Here is a 17,941-nt window from a genome sequence, read left to right as displayed (position 1 = left end):
CACCAAGCTCATCATCTTCCCCCCAATTTCCCCCCTTAGCCACCCCCAGTAGCCCAAGCCAAAAGTCTGGGTGTCACCTAGGACCCCTCTCTCCTTGTCCTCCGGCTGTCACCAGGCTCCGAGCATTGTACCTCCTAAGTAGTCGACTCACCTGTTCTCACTGCCCCCCACGGCCATATCCTTGGTGATCTCATCTCCCTGGATTCTCACCCAGCCTCCTGCCTGGTCTCCCTGCCATGTCTCTCTCTGCTCTGCCACCCCATGAAAATCAGCCTTGGCAGCCAGAAACACTTCCCTAAATCTTATCAAGTCACTCTGGTTTACAAACTTTCAATGGCTCTCCATTGCCTTCAGGACAAAGTATGGCCTCCATTTCAGATCAAATTTAGAGTCCTCCATGACTCCTCCCCACCTCTCCCACCTCCCCCCTGTGGGGCTCCCCTATCTTGTCCTTGACCCCACGCCAGGCAGCCCAGCTCCTGTTTTGTCTCCTCCTTCCCATCTGCCCTGATGAATTTCCACTTCAAGGCTGGATTGGGGCACCTCCAGGGTCTTTTTTGTTGGGCCACCAGGGTAAGGCCTCTCCAGGGCTCCATAACCCCCGGACACACCCCAGGGGTGTCCAGATATGAGCACTTTGGGCTCCTCCCTGAAAAGTTTGCACATTCAGGAAAGCAAGAGGGCTGCAGAATCCAAACCTCCCTCCATTACGCAGGGCTCCTGCTGAAAGCAGTGACGCACACTGTAATCCCAGCAGCTCGGGAGGCTGGGGCAGGAGGATCGTGAGTTCAAAGCCAGCCTCAGCAATTTAGTGAGGTTCTAAGCAACTCAGTGAGACCCTATCTCTAAATAAAATCTTAGAAAGGGCTAGAGATGTGGCTCTGTGGTTAAGTGCCCTTGGGTTCAATCCCCAGGACCAAAAGAAGAAGGGCCCTTAGCTGGCCCTTCCCTCCCTGTCCCCACATGAGGTGGAGAAGTCTGTGGCTGTAGAAACCATACCTGAAGTCCCAGAGCCTCGGGAGGCTGAGGCTGGCTTGGCAATTAGGTGAGATTCTGTCTCAAGAAAAAAAAAGAAAGAAAAGAAAAAAGAATTTGGGATGAAGCTCAGTGGCAAAGTGTCCCTGGGTTCAATCCCCAGAGCTGAAACACAAAATGAAAGAAAAGGGAGGGAGGGAGGGAGGGGGAGAGGGAGGAGAAAATGGCTGCTCCTTCTGGATCCCTGAGATGCTCCAGGCTCAGCCATGGACTTGGCAGGTCCTAGACCAGGTCCTTCTCCTGGGCCCTCAGGGGCAGAGGCCAGGGCTCACTGAACCCCTTCCCCAGTGCCACTGCTTCCCTTGCACTCGGGGGAGCTGCAGCTCTCCTGGCCAAGATGTTTCAACCATCTGCTCTTCCAGGTATTTCATCACCCACTGAAGCAAACCCAGGAGCCGCTTGAGCCAACTCCAAGCCCAGCGGCAGGCCATCCACTTTCCTGCCACATCCGTGGCAAAAATAATTTCCCAGCCCTGGCCCAGGACTAGCTGGCTTCCCACCTAGGGCTCAGAACAGACCTTGGTGTCCTTCCTCCCAGCCTGTCCCCGGCAACCCTGCAGCTTTCTGAGCTGCATCTCTCGGGGGCACCTCCCCTCCTGGAAGCCTGCTTTCCCCACATGCCCTCTCTGCCTCCCCGGCTGACCCCCTGCTTCTACTGCACGAGCCCACTTATTGCTCCTGAGCCCCCTGCCTTGTGCGGGTTGCTGCCCACCTGGTGCGCCTTTCCCACCTCCTTCCTGAAAAATGCACGTTAAATGTCACCTATGGGATTCCTGCTTGCACAGCCCGGGAAGGCAGGCTCCCCACTCTGAGCCCTTTCAGAACAGGGCGTGTTCATGTTACTGGGCTGTCCTCTCTTTGGCGTTTGGACGTCCAGTAGGACTGAGCACTCCTGGAAGGCAGGGACCAGGGTGAGCGCAGGCTGTCTCTGTCTTCTCCCAAGCCTCAAATGTTTTGAGGATCAAGAAGAGAAAGAAGGTCAGGGACAAGTCTTCCTTCCCGGGCGCCCCTGTCCTCCTGTATCAAGTATCTGCTGTGTGTCTGCCATGTGTCAGGCTGCACAGTCCTCTGCTACTTGGGGACCTGGACCTCCATGTGGCTTCACTGGGCCAGAGAGACCGCTTCAGAACCAGGGGATCTCAGACTGCCAGCCAGGGCCCTGGGCCATACAACTGCTCTCACCAGCTGAGCACAGTCCCAGAACCCAGGGCCACCGCAGAGGGTTCCTCTGACCAGCTCCTTTCCGGGATTTCTTGCAGGTCCGAACTCCAGTCTGGGTGCTCTCTGGCCAGGTGATCTGGTCTCCTGTCCATCCCAGGCACCTATTCACGCCAACACAGAGCTGAGCAGCTGCCACCCAACCTAGGACACTAGGTTCCCACGTCAACTCTGCGGGCACCCACCGTCTGAGGTGCAGTGAATCTCGTCTGCTACCCTTCCCTGTTTTGCTGAGGCTGCCCGGGCTGCCCTGCAGTGATCCCAGCCCTGCAATTCATTTTCTGTTTAATATCCTGGTCATATTACCCCACTCCTTGGGCCCCAGCTCTCTCTTTTATTATTTATTTATTTATTGTAATTGTAGATGGACAGAATGCCTTTATTTATTTGTTTTAAATTTTTATGCGATGCTGAGGATCAAACCCAGTGCCTTGCGTATGCTAGGCAAGCGCTCTGCCACTGAGCTACAGCCCTAGCCCCACCAGCTCTCTTTTTGAAAATGGAGACGCTCTCCCTTTCCTGCCAGGGTTGGTGAGGCACAGGAGAGGGCAGGGTGACGGCTCAGTCACACTGGGTGCTTTGTGGGGGCAGCATCCCACCCCCAGCCTCCAGGAAACACCCCGACTGCCATGTCCAGAGTCAGCTGCGGGAACCTAGGCAGAGACGTGGGGGAAGAGTGCCGGGCTGGTGCGGGAGCCTGGGTCAGGCCCTGGAAGCGTGTGGCTCCTCCACCTGGCCTCAGACTCCCGCTGCCGCTGTGACCACTGGGTCTGTGGCAGGTGGCAGGCAGTGATGGAGACGTGGCAGCTGTGTTTTGTCAGGGAAGGTCCTTCCTGGGTGTCCCAGCAGCCAGGACGTATAAATAGTGGGGAGATGTGGAAGCCGCAGGGCCTCAGGCCTCAATCCCAAAGCTAATAAACATTATTGATGTGTGGGGAGGGAGGAAGAAGGGGCAGCTTTAGAACCATCGAGACTGATTTATTGGTTAATTAGTGGTTTCTACAGCCACAGACTTCCCCACTGCATGTGGGGACAGGGAGGGAGGGGCCACAGGGCAGCCAGGACTGTGGGGAGGCCAGCTGGGGCCGCAAGTAAAACTCAGTGTCTTCCTAAGCCAGGAGCACTGAAGAGCTAAAGGAATACTGCAGGATGTTTGGGCCAGGGAATGGACCCAGGACTGACTGGAAAAGGAGGCCTGACTGACTGGCCCTGCTGCCTGAGTAGCCAAGCAGATCTCTCTCTCTCTCTCTCTTTCTTTCTCTCTCTCTCTCTCTGTAGGCTATTGAACCCAGGGCTTCACATATGTTGGGTAAACACTTTACCAGGCCCCAGCCGTCTTAATTTTTATTTTGAGATAGGGCCTCACTAAGTTGCTGGGGCTGGTCTTGAATTTGAGATCCTCCTTCCTCAGCCTCCCAAGCAGCTGGGATTACAGACATGTGCCATGGTACTTGCTACAGAACACTCTCAAGGAAAAAAACTGGGAGCTCTCAGAGTTTTTGAGAGCATCCAGTCAGCTATGGGAAGCTGGGGAGCTGCAGGTTTGGAAAGTGAAGTAGGAAGAACCGAGAAAAACTGGGAAGCATGGAAATGGAGAGGAGAGGCCCCGGAAGTAGAAAAGGAAGCCCACGTAGTAGAAAAGGTCAGACAGCCATGGACTTGAGTCCAACTCTACCAAACACTAGATATGTGACCTCGGACAGATCACTAAGCCTCTCTGATCCTTGATTGCCGTGGTTGTAAAATGAGGCTAACCCTATTTACCTTGTAAGGCTGTCTTAATAAGGAATGTAGAGCTTGTAAGTATTCGCTGTTAACTGCTAGTGTCCAGTTACTTAGGACAGGGTTTGGGACAGAGAAGGGACTGGTACAGACGATGGAGGAAGCAGGGCCTGAAAGGTGGGGCCAGATGGATGGGTAGCAGGACTGCTCTCCTGCCTGGCTGGCTCTGGACAGGGCCAGGACGGGACATTTTCACTGGGCTGGAACCCTGATCTGCCGCGGCTCTGCTGTGGAGCTTAGATAAGTCCTGCCACCCTCTAAGCGCCTCCTCAAAGGGCTCTTGGCCTTGGCCCGGTCCCCTAGCCCAGTGGCGTCTTGCCCTACAGGAAACAGCCCGACAGACAGACGGATGGACAGATACCAGCAGAGTCCAGAAAGGCAAGGTTTATTCGGGTCCTCGGGCACACAGGGCTCGCCCGGCCTCTCCCAGGCGGGCGGGCTCCCGGCTCCAGCCGCCCCCGGCCGGCAGCCTCCCGCGAGGCCCAGCGCCCCCGGGGCAGACGGCGGGGCCCGAAGACGCCGGGCGGATGCGCCGGAGGGCGCGGCGGGCGCTCGCGGGGCAGCGGGCGCGGTGGCGGCGGCGGCGGCCGCAGGGCCACAGGCGGCGGAAGCGCGCGCGGAAGTGGCGCGAGGCGAGTGCGTAGACGAGCGGGTTGAGGCAGGAGTTGGCGTAGGCGAGGCAGTGCGAGGCCAGGCGGCAGGCGTAGGTGGCGGGGCTGAAGGCGAAGTGGCCGTACCAGAAGCAGAGGATGAGCGCGTGGTGCGGGCCCCAGCAGAGGGCGTACAGCGCGGCCACCGCCAGCATGGCGCGCCCCGCGCGGCCCGTGGCCCGTCGCCGCGACTCTGCCGCCGCCGCGCCCGCGGGGCCCACGGCGGCCCACAGGAAGCGCAGCGTGCGCCCGTAGGCCAGGCTCACCACGGCCACCGGCAGCAGGTAGCCCGCGGCGAAGGTGGCCACGTCCAGGGCGCGGCGGCGCGCGTCCTCCCAGGCGGGCACGCAGAGCTCGAGCGCGCCGTAGCGCACCGTGCCATAGTAGCTGAGGTAGGGCGCCGAGAAGAGCGCCGCCAGCAGCCACACCAGGCCCACGGCGGCGCGCGCGTTGCGCGGGGTGCGCAAGGCCCGAGAGCGCAGCGGGTGCCGCACGGCCAGGTACCTGCGGGCGGCGGCGCGGGGTCAGCGGCGGCCTTCCCCCGCCGGCCCGCGTCCATGCCCCTGCGCAGGGGACCTGTGCCGGGGTGGACCTGGAGCTCCTGGACTGACAGTGGGGGGATCCTAAGGACCCAGGGCGCTATCGCTACGTGCTGAGAGCCAAGCCTGACACCTAGCAAGGGCCCAATCGCCCTTCGATGTTATTTTATTTTTTGGTGTTGGGGATTAAACTCAGGGGCGCTACAACCCCCCCAGCCCTTTTTATTTTGAGATAAGAGCCTTGATAAGTTGCTGAGGTTGGTCTCGAACTTTCAATCCTCCTGTCTCAGCCTCCCAAGGCCCTGAGATTATAGGCGTGCACTTAGACTTTATGAATTCTTAGATGTCCAGAATTCTTTCACATCGGAATCAAGTAAGGGTGAAACAAGTAATTGCCCAAGGTTATCAGCTAGGCACTGAGCCTGGATTTGACCCCAAGTTTCAAGCCATTTGATGCAGGTGTGAGCATGACCGGGGCCTGGAATGATCAGTTGCAAAATATCTTAAAACATTGGGAATTTCTTTTGCCAAGAATTTCACCTCCTATGTCAACTCTTGAGACTGAAGAGATGTCCCCTGGACTCTATAGTGGAGATGGGAGGGGCAGCATGGTCCCCTTAGGCATGCCCTGCAGGGGCCCAGAGAGCACTCCTTCCCACCTCCCTTGTCGGTCCCCCATTCTCTCCTTCCTAAGTTCAGTGAGAATCTGTGCTGGTCTTCCCTCCCCAGCTGGGCCCCAGGCACAGCCCACCTGTCCACTGAGACGGCAGCTAAGGTGAAGCTGCTGGCATACATGGTGAGGTAGATGAGCAGGTGCACGGCCTTACAGACGAGCGCCCCGAAGAGCCAGGCCTCCAGCGTGTAGATGGCGGCCTGGAAGGGCACGCAGCACAGGATGAAGCAGAGGTCAGCCACGGCCAGGTTGAGGATGAACAGATCCGTGGTGCTGCCCGGCTCCTGCCAGGCGCTTGGGCCTGGCTGCAGCAGCACCGCCAGCACCAGTCCATTGCCCACTGTGCCCAGCAGGAAGATGAGGGCAAAGACCACAGGCACTGCCACGGCCCCCACACTTCCAGGGCTCTCCAGCGAAATGTTCTGGGCATCAGCCATCTCCTCATCAGATGGACACCTGGGGAAGAGAAGCTGGAGTCCTCAGGCAGTGTGTCCCCCGCTCTGGGCACTTGTCTTGGAGGCCCTAGTTCCCCTAGCCTGGGTCTGGCCAGGTGTCCTGGACTGGAAGCTCATGGGTAATGGTGGAGAGGGGCAAAGCCAAAAGTCAACACTGAGACCCACTGGGTGAGCAAGTCCCTGGCACAGTCACATTGGTGGTGGGGGGATGCAGTTCCTCAGTTTCCTAGGGAACACTCCTGTGACCCAGGGTGCAGAGGACTCTGAGTTATTGAAGGACACCTTCAAGTCATGAGGCAGATGAAGACCAACAGAACAGGGTGAAGATATGGCAGATGGGGGAGGAGCAGCATCAATCCCAGGAGCTTGATATATTTCCCTTATTTCTCGATGGGGCTCTGAAGCTCAGGGGAGACCCTTGGACATGGGTTCAGGACTTTCTCTGGCTGGTAGCCTCAGCAAAATGTGTGACATCCCCAAGTCATTGGTGAGTCTGGTCTAGTGAGATTCCCCACGAGGGCAAAGGTAGGAAAACCATATGGTCTTTTCTGAGCATGGAGAAATTGAGGCCCAGAGGGGGAACAGGGTGGTGAATGGCACACCTTGCGTGCATCCTGTACCCTGGCTCCTAGGCCGGGGTGCTCATTAGAGGCTGTAACAATGGTACCACTGACAACCTTATCCTTGCCCCATCCCCATCTGCTACCTGTGGATCCCCTTGCATGCTGGGACAATGGAGTAGGAATGGATTAAAAGCTGGGGTAGGGAAGCAGGGAGGAGGGAAGAAAGGCACCATCTGCTCCCACCCAGGACCCAGCATGCAGCAAGCCCCCAAGCCCAGAATAGGCAGCACCCACCTCAGCCCTGGGAACTGGGCCCTCCTGGGTGGAACGGCCAGGCCAGGGCTGCCTCCTGGCTCAGCGGCTGCCCCTTGGTGCCTCCCTGCAGGTACAGGTCTGCCTCCTACTTCTCCCTTCGCCTTCAAGGCCCCTCCTCTCCTCTGCCCCCGTCTGCAGAGTCCGGCTTGGGCACTCCCTCCAGAGTAGCCACCAGCCACCCGTGCTCAATCCCTGACTCCCCGGGGTGGCATGCTCTTCTGCCTGGCTCTTCTCTGCCTGTCTGCGTTGCTGCTGCCTCATTCTCTCTTTCCTGGGAGTAACCCATTGATCTCGCTCTCTGAGATTGGCTTTGTAGTTAACCACTTGGTGCCCAGAGCCCAGCACATTCCTGACACTCCCACCTCCATCCGCCCTGCCATTGACTCCACCCCTTCTCTTCTCCCCTCTCTGCTCCAATCCATACTAAGCAAGGACAGGATTCCTAGTCTTTGTGTGTGTGTGGTACTGGGGATTAAATCCAGGGGCCCTCTGCCACTGAGCTGCAACCCAGCACCCCCCCACACACACTTTTTTTGAGACAAGATCTCATTAAGTTGCTGAGGCTGATTTTGAATTTGTGATCCTCCTCTCAGCCTCCAGAATAGCTGGAATTATAGGAGTACACCACCAGGTCCGTCTGAATTCCTAGTCTTAAAGGGCTTTCCTGAGCTGGGAAGCCAGTATATGAGTACCCTTCCTGCAGACTTCAGGTAGGACCCCCTCCTCAGGCCCTTGTGAACCCCCAGAAACCCATCTCCCCTAAACTTATTCCAGATGGTTCAGGAAACTGTCCTAAGAGTTTCTCTTTAGTTTGAGAGTAACAGGGAGCTAATGAAGGTTCTAGAGCAGGGACATGACCTGCACATTTTATTTTGAAAGAAGTTTATTATGACCTGGCCACCTGGCATGACCTGCCGGCCTGCACAGACCATGCACATCAAGCTGCTAAAAAAAAAAAAAAAAAAAAAAAAAATGGACAGAGAGAGAGAAACCTACTCAGAACCTCTTCTCCAGGCAACAGCCAAAGAAGTTAAAAGGTCTAGGTGAATGGCTATGTGATTCATGGGGTGCTGGCCTGGACCCTTTGGAGGAGTGGCACATAGCCAAATGCACTGGGGTGCGGTGCAGTGGACTGGATTCATAACCAGGAGGTTGCTGTCATATTGGACAGGTGTGGTAAGGCAGAAGGCAGTTTGCCCTGAGTCAGGAAGGGTCTTTCTAGAAACTGACTGGGAGGGGAGACTGTAAAGAGTGCTGACAGAGCTGAAGCTTCCATTGGAGGCCAGAGGAGCTGGGGAAGACCTTGGGATCAGTTCCTAGGAGGCCAGGGCTGTTCACAAGGCTCAGAGGTGCCTCTGAAGCCCTGCATTACCAACTCCAGATATAGAGAATCCCCAAAATTTTGGAGATAGAGATTCAGTGAATTGAAGCTATTGGAATCAGACCTAGACTCTCCAAACCTGAATCCAGAACCATCAAAACTGAATGAGATAATTAGCATTGTAGGATCTTATGATCCCTGATCAAGGGAATTTGTAGGATTATGGCTTAGTGCAGTAGGTTTTTTGGAATCATGGACAGTAGTAGCGTGGAAACACCCAGAACCGCTTGGAAAGCCCCTGAGATCCATGACCAGCCGCCTCGGGCTCCTTGGGAGCCCCCTGCCCTCAAGGCCTCTCCTCGAGGGGGTTGGGCTGGCAGTACTAGGGCCAAGGGCTTCTGGCAGCGGCAGGGCTGAGCAGATATGATAGCAGGGGAGGAGGGGAAGAGAGGCGACCACGGAAAGTGCGGCTGGGCAGGCAGGACTGGCGTGCGGTCATGACCGGAGCTTCAGGGTGTCCCTACTGCCACCTCCTCCCCTTGCTCCTGCTGCTGCTCACGGCCTTACTCATGGCCGCGCCCTTCAACCAGGTGCCTGACGAACAGGAAGTGGACCACGAGTCCTGGGAGCGGTCCCCAGAGCTCTGGGCCCCGCAGGACGCCGACTTGCAGCTGATCCGCAGCCGGCCCTCGGGTCCTGCGCGGCCCTACGGCTTGTCGCGGGCGGTTGGCGACTACCAGTACGCGCCCAAGCCGAAACACAGGCGCCCGGATCGGCTGCTGAGTCTGCTGGGCGCCTCCTACGATCCCTTCTGGATGACGGAGGAGGAGCCTCACGGTGGGAGGGGCGGATGGGCACGCTGAGCCGCGAGCTGGCCGACAGCATGGAGCGCTACCGCGGCCAGCTGGCCCGGGAGGTCGCCAAGCTGTGGCTGCCTGCACTGTGGCTGCCAACACCAGCAGCGGCGCCTGGGAGCTGTGGGAGGCCGCGAGCATTCTGCGCCACTGGCTGGTGGACCTCGCTTCCTGTGGCCTCACCTCGTCTTGGGTAGATCTGGGCCCCGTTTTCTGGCCCCGCTGGGTCCGCCACACCGACTGCAATGCGTCGCCTCCTGCTTGTTCCTGGCCGCCTGGCATGACCTGCCGGCCTGCACAGCCCATGCACATCAAGCTGCTGGCTTGGCACTGCTGGGTGAGTCCCAGGCTACCACCAGGCCAGGCACTCCCCCTGCAGCAGTGCGCATGGCGCCAGGTGCTCTACCCCGTAGTGGCGGCCTGCAAGTGTTCCTGCCGCTGATGTGGCCACACCTGCCGGCCTTGCCGCCTGATCCCCTCGGGCACCATGACCTCCTGCACGACTGCAGCCGCCCCAAGCTCCTCCGGATCGTAGGCTACAATGCCCCGAATCTCAACTTTAAGCACCCTCAGGATCCGGCCAGAGCTCCCCCAGGGCTGGAGGTGCCAGAGAGTTAATGACAAAGAGCCTTTCCTCCCAGGTGACACACCAGGCAAACTACGAGCTTTCCAAGGCCATGCCACGCTGAAGCTGGAGCTGCACTGACTCAGAACTCAGTCCCCACCCCCACCAGCACCGTGAGCCCAGGAGCCTGAGCCCAATGCAGGCACTCCCCTCATCCTGTGACGACTGTAGGACCAGGGGCAGCGACTGTGGCAAAGAGGCTGGCACCTCCAATAGGGGAGCGGCGAGTCGTTTGGGGCAGGGAAGGGAGGATGGGGCCTTGGAGCTGCAGATCGTCCCTCCAGGCCTTGGCCACCGAAATCACCCCAGTCCAAGGCCACCAGTCTGAAGTGGGCGGGGCAGGCGGCAACCGTGCAGCGACCCAAGCCTGAAATAGCTGCGCCCTCTGGCGGCTGATCTTCAGGCAGTAGGCCTGGGAAAGAGCGCAATGGAAGAGCCTAGATCACAATGTAACAGCCTCTCTGTACAGTAGGGCAAACTGGGACACACAGGAAACGGGGCTTGCCCCAGGTCATGGAGTCAGGGACAAAGTGGTCTGGAACACAGCATTCCAGATTGTCAGGGGCTTCTCAGTAGCGAGTCACATTCTTTTCTTTAGGGCCTAAATGCCCTACCTCTCCTCCCAAACGTGGTTTTGGGCACGCCATCTCTTCTTATCTGGGTACTACAGGATATTCTTTGGATAGGGCGTAGAGGACAAGGTGTCCACCAACCCTAGACTTGGGGGGCTGCAGAACAGGGTGAGTGGCATGGGAGGGGCAGGGCTGGTTCCCAGCATAACATAGCATCACAGAATGCAGCTGAGCCAACATGGCCCCTGCTTATCTCCCAGACACTCCTCTCTGTCTTCATTTGGAGAGGAGGTCAGCCCTGGGAGGGACAGTCCTGTTGCAGGAGGCTTCCTTGCAATCCTGGCTCCTGTCTACCCCACCACCGGACTGGGCCTCACAGAGAATAAAGCAGACCGGAGTCACAGCACGTCTCACACTGTTGTCTCACACCCTCGTGGCACAAGCACAGGCCTTCTCTGAGCCAGCTCAGGATTTGGGGTCAGGGGTTAGAGCCTCTGGCCTAATCAAAAGCCCCCCCTTTTTGCGGTGGCAGTAGGGGATCTTGGTTCTGCCGCTGTGCCCGGCACTCAGGGCAATGCTTTGTGCAAGCGCCCCACCTCCACGAAGGCCTCCACACAGCGGTCAATGTCCTCCTCGCTGTGCACCGCTGAGATCTGGACCCGGATCCGCGCCTTGCCCTTGGGAACCACAGGGTAGCTGAACCCGATGACAAAGATGCCTGTGGAGGTGGACAGCAGAGTGCAAGAGCTGCACAGGCTCCAGGGACACCACACCCAGTGCCGGCTCTCCCGAGGCCCGCACAGGGCCAGGAGCTGCCCAAGGTCTCAGACATGGTGCTGCCCATGTCTGGGGTTGTGGGGCGGGACTCACAGCTGGTCTAAGAGAGGGGTGGGGTGGGGAGAAGGGAGACCCACAGTCTTTGGGTTCCCATTTCTTTCCTCTTAGGATCCCTCGGTCCTCCTGCCCCAGCCCCTTACCTCTCTTCAGCATGTCATCCGCCATGCAAGAGGCCAGCCGGGCGTCACCCAGCATTACAGGGCAGATGGGGTGACTGGCTCCCGAGATGGTGAAGCCAGCAGCCTCCATTTTAGTGCGGAACCTGTGGACAGAGCAAGGTGACTGAGGGACATTCACAGGGCTCCTGGGCACATGGCTCAGGATCTGTGCCCAAGTTTGCAAGATGAACCAACAAAGACAGAGGCACAGACCCTACAAGGGAGGGGGAAGCAGACCCAGGGCAGGCAGGAGAGAGGGGGGAAAGGCAGGACTGACGGGGGGGGGGGGGGGGGCACGGAGACTTCAGGAGGAGCCTGTGGCCCAGGAAGCCCTCACCACACCCCCACTCTCCGCCTGCCCCACCCCTGCTGGGAACCGCACCGCTGGGTCTTGGCAGCCATAGACTGGACAATGGTGTTGCTCTCCATGAGCAGGTCCAGGGCCTTGGAGGCACAGCCCACCACAGCAGGAGGCAGACTGTTGGAGAAGAGGTAGGGCCGGGCCCGCTGCCGCAGCAGGGACACCAGAGGCCCAGGTCCTGTTGTGTAGCCCCCTGAGAACATGGGAGGGGCGTGGGGTTGGTCAGGGCCCAGAGCCCAGCCCAGTCCCCTCAGGAATACAGTGAGTGCTGTCCTCTGCTGCCCCCCACTTCCCTGACACCCCTCCAGGCACCTGATGCTCCACCCAGCGCCTTCCCCAGGGTGGAGTTGACGATGGTGACCTGGTCCATCACGCCCAGCAGCTCATCTGTGCCCCTGCAAGGAAAGCAGCCACTGCTGCCACTGGTCTCTTGAGTGCCACCCGTGGGGCAGGCTGGGGCTGGCCTCCTGGTTTTCCACCCACCCTCAGAAGCCCCACCCAGGCCTCAGGTGCCACATGCTCCCACCGTCCTGTGGGCCCCAGGAAACCGGTGGCATGACATTCATCCACAAAGACCAGGGCACCATATTGAGAGGCAAGGCGGCAGATGTCCTGCAGGGGGGCGATGTCACCATCCATGGAAAAGGCTCCATCGGTGGCCACTAGGCGCAGCCGATGTTTCTGCGGGGAAGACAGGAAGACAGCGAGCGCTGTGGTGAGCTGGGCCTAAGCACCTGCCCTGCGCTGCTTGAGGGTCTGAGAGGCGGGCACCGAGGTGCTGCCACTTTTTGGCTGCAAATCCTCTCCCCCGCGAGCACCTGACTGAGCCCTACACCTCCTCAGGGCAGCCTGGAGCCACACATAGCCCCGGGCAGTGAGAAGTGTCCCAGGCATCACCTCCTGGTCAGGTCCCAGAGGGCAGGGTGAGGCGAAGCCAGGTCCTGCCGCTGTTTCTACCCGTCCTGGAAGGTGCCCGTTGCCCTCAAGGTAGCCATGTGGCTGAGGCTTTGGGTTGGGATCCTGGTGGCGTCAGACCTCCAGGCTGTACCTGAGTGAGGAGGGAGCCTCCCCAAGTCTCAGCGCCTTCACCAGGGAGGCTGAGGGCAAGCTCCAGGGCCTCATCCCACCTGGGCCTCCTGCAGCTTGGCTTCTAGGTCAGCCATGTCCAGGTGACTGTAGCGATACTTGTGGGCCTTGCACAGACGGATGCCGTCAATGATGGAGGCATGGTTCAGCTCATCCGACAGCACCGCATCCTCAGGGGTCAGCAGAGCCTGGAGGGGGCAATCGGCAGAGTCATCACCCAGCCACCTTGGCATTCTCTCTCCTTCATGATGCCCCCCCAGGTCAGAATTTCACTGCCAGCCAGGGTACTCCTCTGGGCAGGGAAGCAAGGCCCCTCCACCTCCACCTGGTTCCCAGTGCCCACTACAGGGCTGGACAGGGCCCTCCTCCAGTGAGAGCAGGTGAGACATGGCCTGGTGAGTCCCAGGCCCCGCCAGCCCCAGCCTTCCAGCTGATGTCAGTTACCCCCAGATGCTCTAGAACCGGGGCTCCTTGCCAGCCCCAGGCTTCCTCCTAGAACACCTGCGGGGCCCAACCATGACCTCCATAAGAAAGGGCACTGGAACTTCCAGGAACAGCAGCCGCATCCTGCTGGGTTCCCCTGATGGCCCATCCCAAACCATCTGTGGCTTTGCAGGCCCCACTCAGCTCCCACCCACAGCCTCCACACACCTCAAAGAGGCCAGCGTTGGCATCGAAACAGCTGGGATAGAGGATGGCATCCTCCCGCTGGTGGAAGCGGGCTATTTTGGCTTCTAGACTCTTGTGGATGCTCTAAAAAATGGACACAAGCCACGTAGGTATTCATTCCTGTGGAGTCCTGTGGGACTAGTCCTAGAAGACAGGCTTAGAGAGCCTCAAACAGACCCAGCCCAGAACCCAGGAGGCTGAAGCCTCAGCCTTGCCCACCTGCCTTCTACCAATGAGCTACATTCCCAGGCCCTGGATCCCTCTTTCTGCACCGCACAGGTTATCCCAGAGCCGGCAGGAACCTGACACATGGTTCCTACTGAGTTGGGGACTTACTAGGTTTCCTATCCTGGATGGACCTCATGGTGGAATCGTGGGTGCTGATGGGAAAGAAGACATCTTCCTTCCTTTATTTATTTAGAAACAGGGTCTTCCTAAGTTGCTGAGGCTGGCCTTTAACTTGTGATCCTTCTAACTTAGCCTTCCAAGTCACTGGGATTACAGGCTAGAGAAGATGTCTTCCTAATAGCAAAAGGAGTGTCCCTTTGGTTGCTTCATGACAAAGAAGAGGGTTGCATGGTAACTGTTCATTCGGGCGTCTGAATCTTAGATTTGAAAGCTATTGGGTCTGGCTGGGGGTTTTATTGGAGAGTATCTATCTAGATGGGAGACAGGGATTCTGCCTGATGTTCATTTCACCCTTACTTTTCTTCAAGAAAAAAGTGAGCCAGGCTACCTGGGTCCAAATTCCACCATGACAAGCTGTATATTTTTGGGCAAATCACTTAACCTCTCTGAGCCTCCATGTCTTCGTGTCAACCACAGAGATCAGAAGAGCATCTAACCCTCAGGAATATCAAGAGAATTAATGGGTTAATACTTGTAATGTCCTTAAGAGAGTATTTGAGGCGCTGGGGCTGGGGCTCAGAGGCAGAGCACTTGCCTAACGTGTGTGAGGCACTGGGTTCGATTCTCAGCACCGTATATAAATAAATAAAATAAAGGTCCATTGGCAACTAAAAAAAAAGAAAAAAGGATTTGACACATAGTAAGCACTGAATATATTTCATGTTTAACATGAACATATTTTATCACACAAAGTAAACAGTAGCCAAAATTTACTAAGTGTGGGCCAGGCACGGTTGTAAGCATTTTTACATGTTCTAACTCGTTAATTTCTACAGTCCTATTAAGTACTATTTTCCCCAATTTACCAGTGGAGAAAACCATGAGGAACTCTGCTCTGCAGGTGGGGAAACAAGCTCAAACAGGTAAAGTTTCTTATCTTGAGGTGTCTTGGCCAGAGGCCTGCGCCCAGCCTTTCTACGACCTGCTCTGGGCAAACATGGGCCCAGAGCACTGGGACTAGCTGAGCTGGCTAAAGCAGCCCTGCTGGCTGTGGGAAGCGGACAGCTGGGGCCAGCCACCCCCAACACCCACTGGGTACCTGGGTCCCGCAGATGAAGCGGACTGAGCTAAGGCCAGCTCCAAACTCCTCCAGAGCCTGCAGGCCAGCCTGGATCACCTCGGGGTGGCTGCTCAGGCCCAGGTAGTTGTTGGCACAGAAGTTAAGGATCCCTGAAGAGGAAGGCAAGAGAGGGACACCTCAGGCAGGGCAAGGAAGGGCCTGGAAGGTCACAGCGCCAGGCCCCGGGGAAATGGTCCAGAGAGGAAAGGAACCTGGATTCACCTATAAGAAAGCTACAACTACACAGATGCTCCATTCTGGGACAGAGGCTAGGACGGGGCTGGGGGTCCCCCAGGAGGCAGTGAATCCAACACTACAGAGGAGGCAGGTTAGTGAGGGGTCCTGGCTCGGCGCTGCACTCGGGGAATCACATTCCACCTAAGGAGGAACTTAGCCCTTCGTCACAGGCTTCTCCTGCCCTGAAGACCCCACCAGCCTCTCTTCTAGGTCTTGGATTCCTTGTGGGTAAAAGGAGAGGGCTGGGTCAGATGCCCACTGCAGGGTTTTTTTTTTTTGTTGTTGTTGTTGTTTTGTTTTGATACCAAGAATTGAACCCAGGGGCACTTATCCACAGAGAAAACATCTCCAGACCGTTTTTAAAAAACATTTTGAGATAGCGATTTGCTGAGGCTGGCCTTGAACTCATGATCCTCCTGCCTCAGCCTCCTGAGCTGCTGGGATTACAGGTGTACGCCACTGTGCTTGGCCCCACTGTGGTTTTGATTCCAGAGTTTTTTGTTGTTCATACAGAATCACAACCCCAAGGGTGGTCCCTGAGGCCCTGGTCCTCAATTATAAAGCCCAAAGGGAGCACAGCTGACCTGAGGAGAAGCCTGAGGCCTGAGGAGAGGAAGGTTCACAGCCTGAGCAAGGTGAAGACAGGATGAGCACTTGGTCTAATTTCCCATCTTTGGTGCATGTGTGTGATGCTAGGGATTGAACCTAGGGGTCCCTCTACCCCTAAGCGACATTCCTAGCCCTTTTTTATTTTTAATTTTAATTTTGAGACAGGTCTTTTTAAGTTGCCCAGGCCCGTCTTGAACTTGCAATCCTCCTTCCTCACCCTCCTGAATAGCCAGGATTACAGGTGTGCACCAGCCCAGCTAACATCCCATCTTTTGATTAAGTACCTCTGTGTTCATTTGGGCCTTTCCTTAGATTTGGACTGGCTGGGGTTCTGTTGGACTGCACTGATTGGAAGACGTGTTTCTACCTCCAACATTCTTTTTGCCCTCACCAATCTATGCTTCCTGTGGGGGAAGACAAGGATTTCCCAGACTTCCAAATGAAACATCAGTACCAAGGAGTTCACGCCTATTTCCTAGGCAGTCAGAAGCTTCAGGAACCTGTTGATAACCACCACTACTCATCTGAGGCCAGCACAAATAGGATGGGCAGTGATCACTGAGTGCAGTAACATGAGGAAGACCTGGTGTGGACCACGCATGTGTGGCTTCTGTAGCAGCCCTGGAAGCTGGCTGGTTTTGACTTCGACTCTGAAATTGGCCTCACTGGCCAGTTAGCTAAACTTCCAGGTCCAGATTTCCACAACTACCCACAGCCAGCTGGGGGTTTCTGGGCAAACTACATCTCTGAATTCCAACTTCTACAACGTAAATGACATTAGTCACTCCTAGGGACCAACAGGAGCCCACGTGCGAAAATTAGTAGAGCCTCTTCACAAAGCAGCCGCTTAAGAACAGATTCTTTCCCACCACCTTTCCCTGGAACCACACGATGGAAGGAAGCTGGGTCTCTTTTTCTCACAGTGCCCGGTCTAGGCCTATCCCTGCCCTCTGCCAAAAAGGTGCTCCAGGGTAAATCACCTCCCTGCGTCGAAACAAGTTTAACCAGGTTAGAGTTAACTCTGGGAAGCCATGACAGCCTGGCAGATGGGAAGGGGACCCAGAGCTCTATTATGCAGGCGCCGTTCCCAACCCCCGCCCCGACTCTAGGATCTCCATTACTGTGCTAGCCCTGAACAAGCTCTCGACCACCCAGCCAGGTCCGACGACTCCCAGGAGCGGAAGTTACCTCCGGAGACGCCATCCACATGGATGTGCGGCCCCTGGCGGGAGGTGATGATCCGCTCACTCTTCCAGGTGCCAGCCGCGCGGATCCCTTCCAACTCCCCCTCCAGGATGCCGCGCAGTTGAGCCACCGCTGACTGTGAGCGACAGCCGCAGAGAGCCCGGGAGAGCGCAGCGCGCCAGAAGCCGCCAGCCCACATCGCGCCCACCGCTCCGGTGCCCGCCAGCCAGCCCGGAGCCGTGCGCACGGCTGCCGCTGGCTGTCACGTGGCCGGGGGCCGGGCCGCGGCAGCCAATCGCAGCGAGAGTGGCTCCCTTCAAGGGGCGGGGCCGGGAACCCGCGGGGCGTGGCAGTATCAGCCAAGGACGAAAGTGAAGAACCCGAGGAAGTAGAGCCCACCAGGCCCCCCATCTCAATCCCATCCCCCGCCTACACACCCACCTCTTAGAAAGGGGGTGCCCCCCGGGCCCCAGAGGACAGAGTCTAGACGGAGGCTGAGACACGTTCTACACCTTCCAGTCCCAAAGTTTCCGTCCAGCTCTCGGAACCCCCCACCCCCGGGCATTCTCAGGTGCAAACTCGGCCCCAGATGTCCTCCCGCGCCCAGCAGCCCGACGGCTCCGCATTCTCCTCCCGTCTTAAAGGTATATATATGAAAAATACACCACTCCGTCTGTTTTTTTTTTCCATTTCCCAATTTTATTTTAAAGTTTTAAAATTACAACGACA

General features: G+C 57.3%; 2 protein-coding genes across 2 annotated transcripts; both read right to left on the bottom strand.

Annotated features, from left to right (window-relative positions):
• Positions 1-4,419: 4,419 nt before the first annotated feature.
• Galr3 (galanin receptor 3) lies at positions 4,420-6,432 on the bottom strand. Its single transcript, XM_046429594.2, has 2 exons — positions 5,976-6,432; positions 4,420-5,189 (listed from the first exon to the last, which is right to left on the bottom strand). The coding sequence occupies exons 1-2, from the start codon at positions 6,332-6,334 to the stop codon at positions 4,421-4,423; spliced, it is 1,128 nt and encodes a 375-aa protein (XP_046285550.1). The 5' UTR covers positions 6,335-6,432; the 3' UTR covers position 4,420.
• A 4,568-nt stretch (positions 6,433-11,000) lies between these two features.
• On the bottom strand, positions 11,001-17,476 carry Gcat (glycine C-acetyltransferase). Its single transcript, XM_046429706.2, has 9 exons — positions 17,216-17,476; positions 15,161-15,291; positions 13,696-13,797; positions 13,086-13,232; positions 12,485-12,639; positions 12,271-12,353; positions 11,980-12,151; positions 11,580-11,701; positions 11,001-11,320 (listed from the first exon to the last, which is right to left on the bottom strand). The coding sequence occupies exons 1-9, from the start codon at positions 17,409-17,411 to the stop codon at positions 11,169-11,171; spliced, it is 1,260 nt and encodes a 419-aa protein (XP_046285662.1). The 5' UTR covers positions 17,412-17,476; the 3' UTR covers positions 11,001-11,168.
• Positions 17,477-17,941: the final 465 nt, after the last annotated feature.

Source organism: Marmota monax, unplaced genomic scaffold (genome assembly GCF_021218885.2).
Source record: "Marmota monax isolate L192 unplaced genomic scaffold, Marmota_monax_Labrador192_F-V1.1 WCK01_AAM20220418_F8-fsc00051, whole genome shotgun sequence".
Classification (NCBI taxonomy): domain Eukaryota; kingdom Metazoa; phylum Chordata; class Mammalia; order Rodentia; family Sciuridae; genus Marmota; species Marmota monax.
This window is presented reverse-complemented; position numbering and strand designations above follow the sequence as displayed.

Coding starts and splice junctions, on each gene's coding strand:
- Gcat (XM_046429706.2), bottom strand. CDS start 17,411: ATGTGGGCTGGCGGCTTCTGGCGCGCTGCGCTCTCCCGGGCTCTCTGC. Junction 12,640..13,085: donor CCAAGCTGCAGGAGGCCCAG/GTGGGATGAGGC, acceptor TCTTCCCCGCAG/AAACATCGGCTGCGCCTAGT. Junction 11,702..11,979: donor ATGGCTGCCAAGACCCAGCG/GTGCGGTTCCCA, acceptor CTCTGTCCACAG/GTTCCGCACTAAAATGGAGG.
- Galr3 (XM_046429594.2), bottom strand. CDS start 6,334: ATGGCTGATGCCCAGAACATTTCGCTGGAGAGCCCTGGAAGTGTGGGG. Junction 5,190..5,975: donor GCTGCCGTCTCAGTGGACAG/GTGGGCTGTGCC, acceptor CGCCGCCCGCAG/GTACCTGGCCGTGCGGCACC.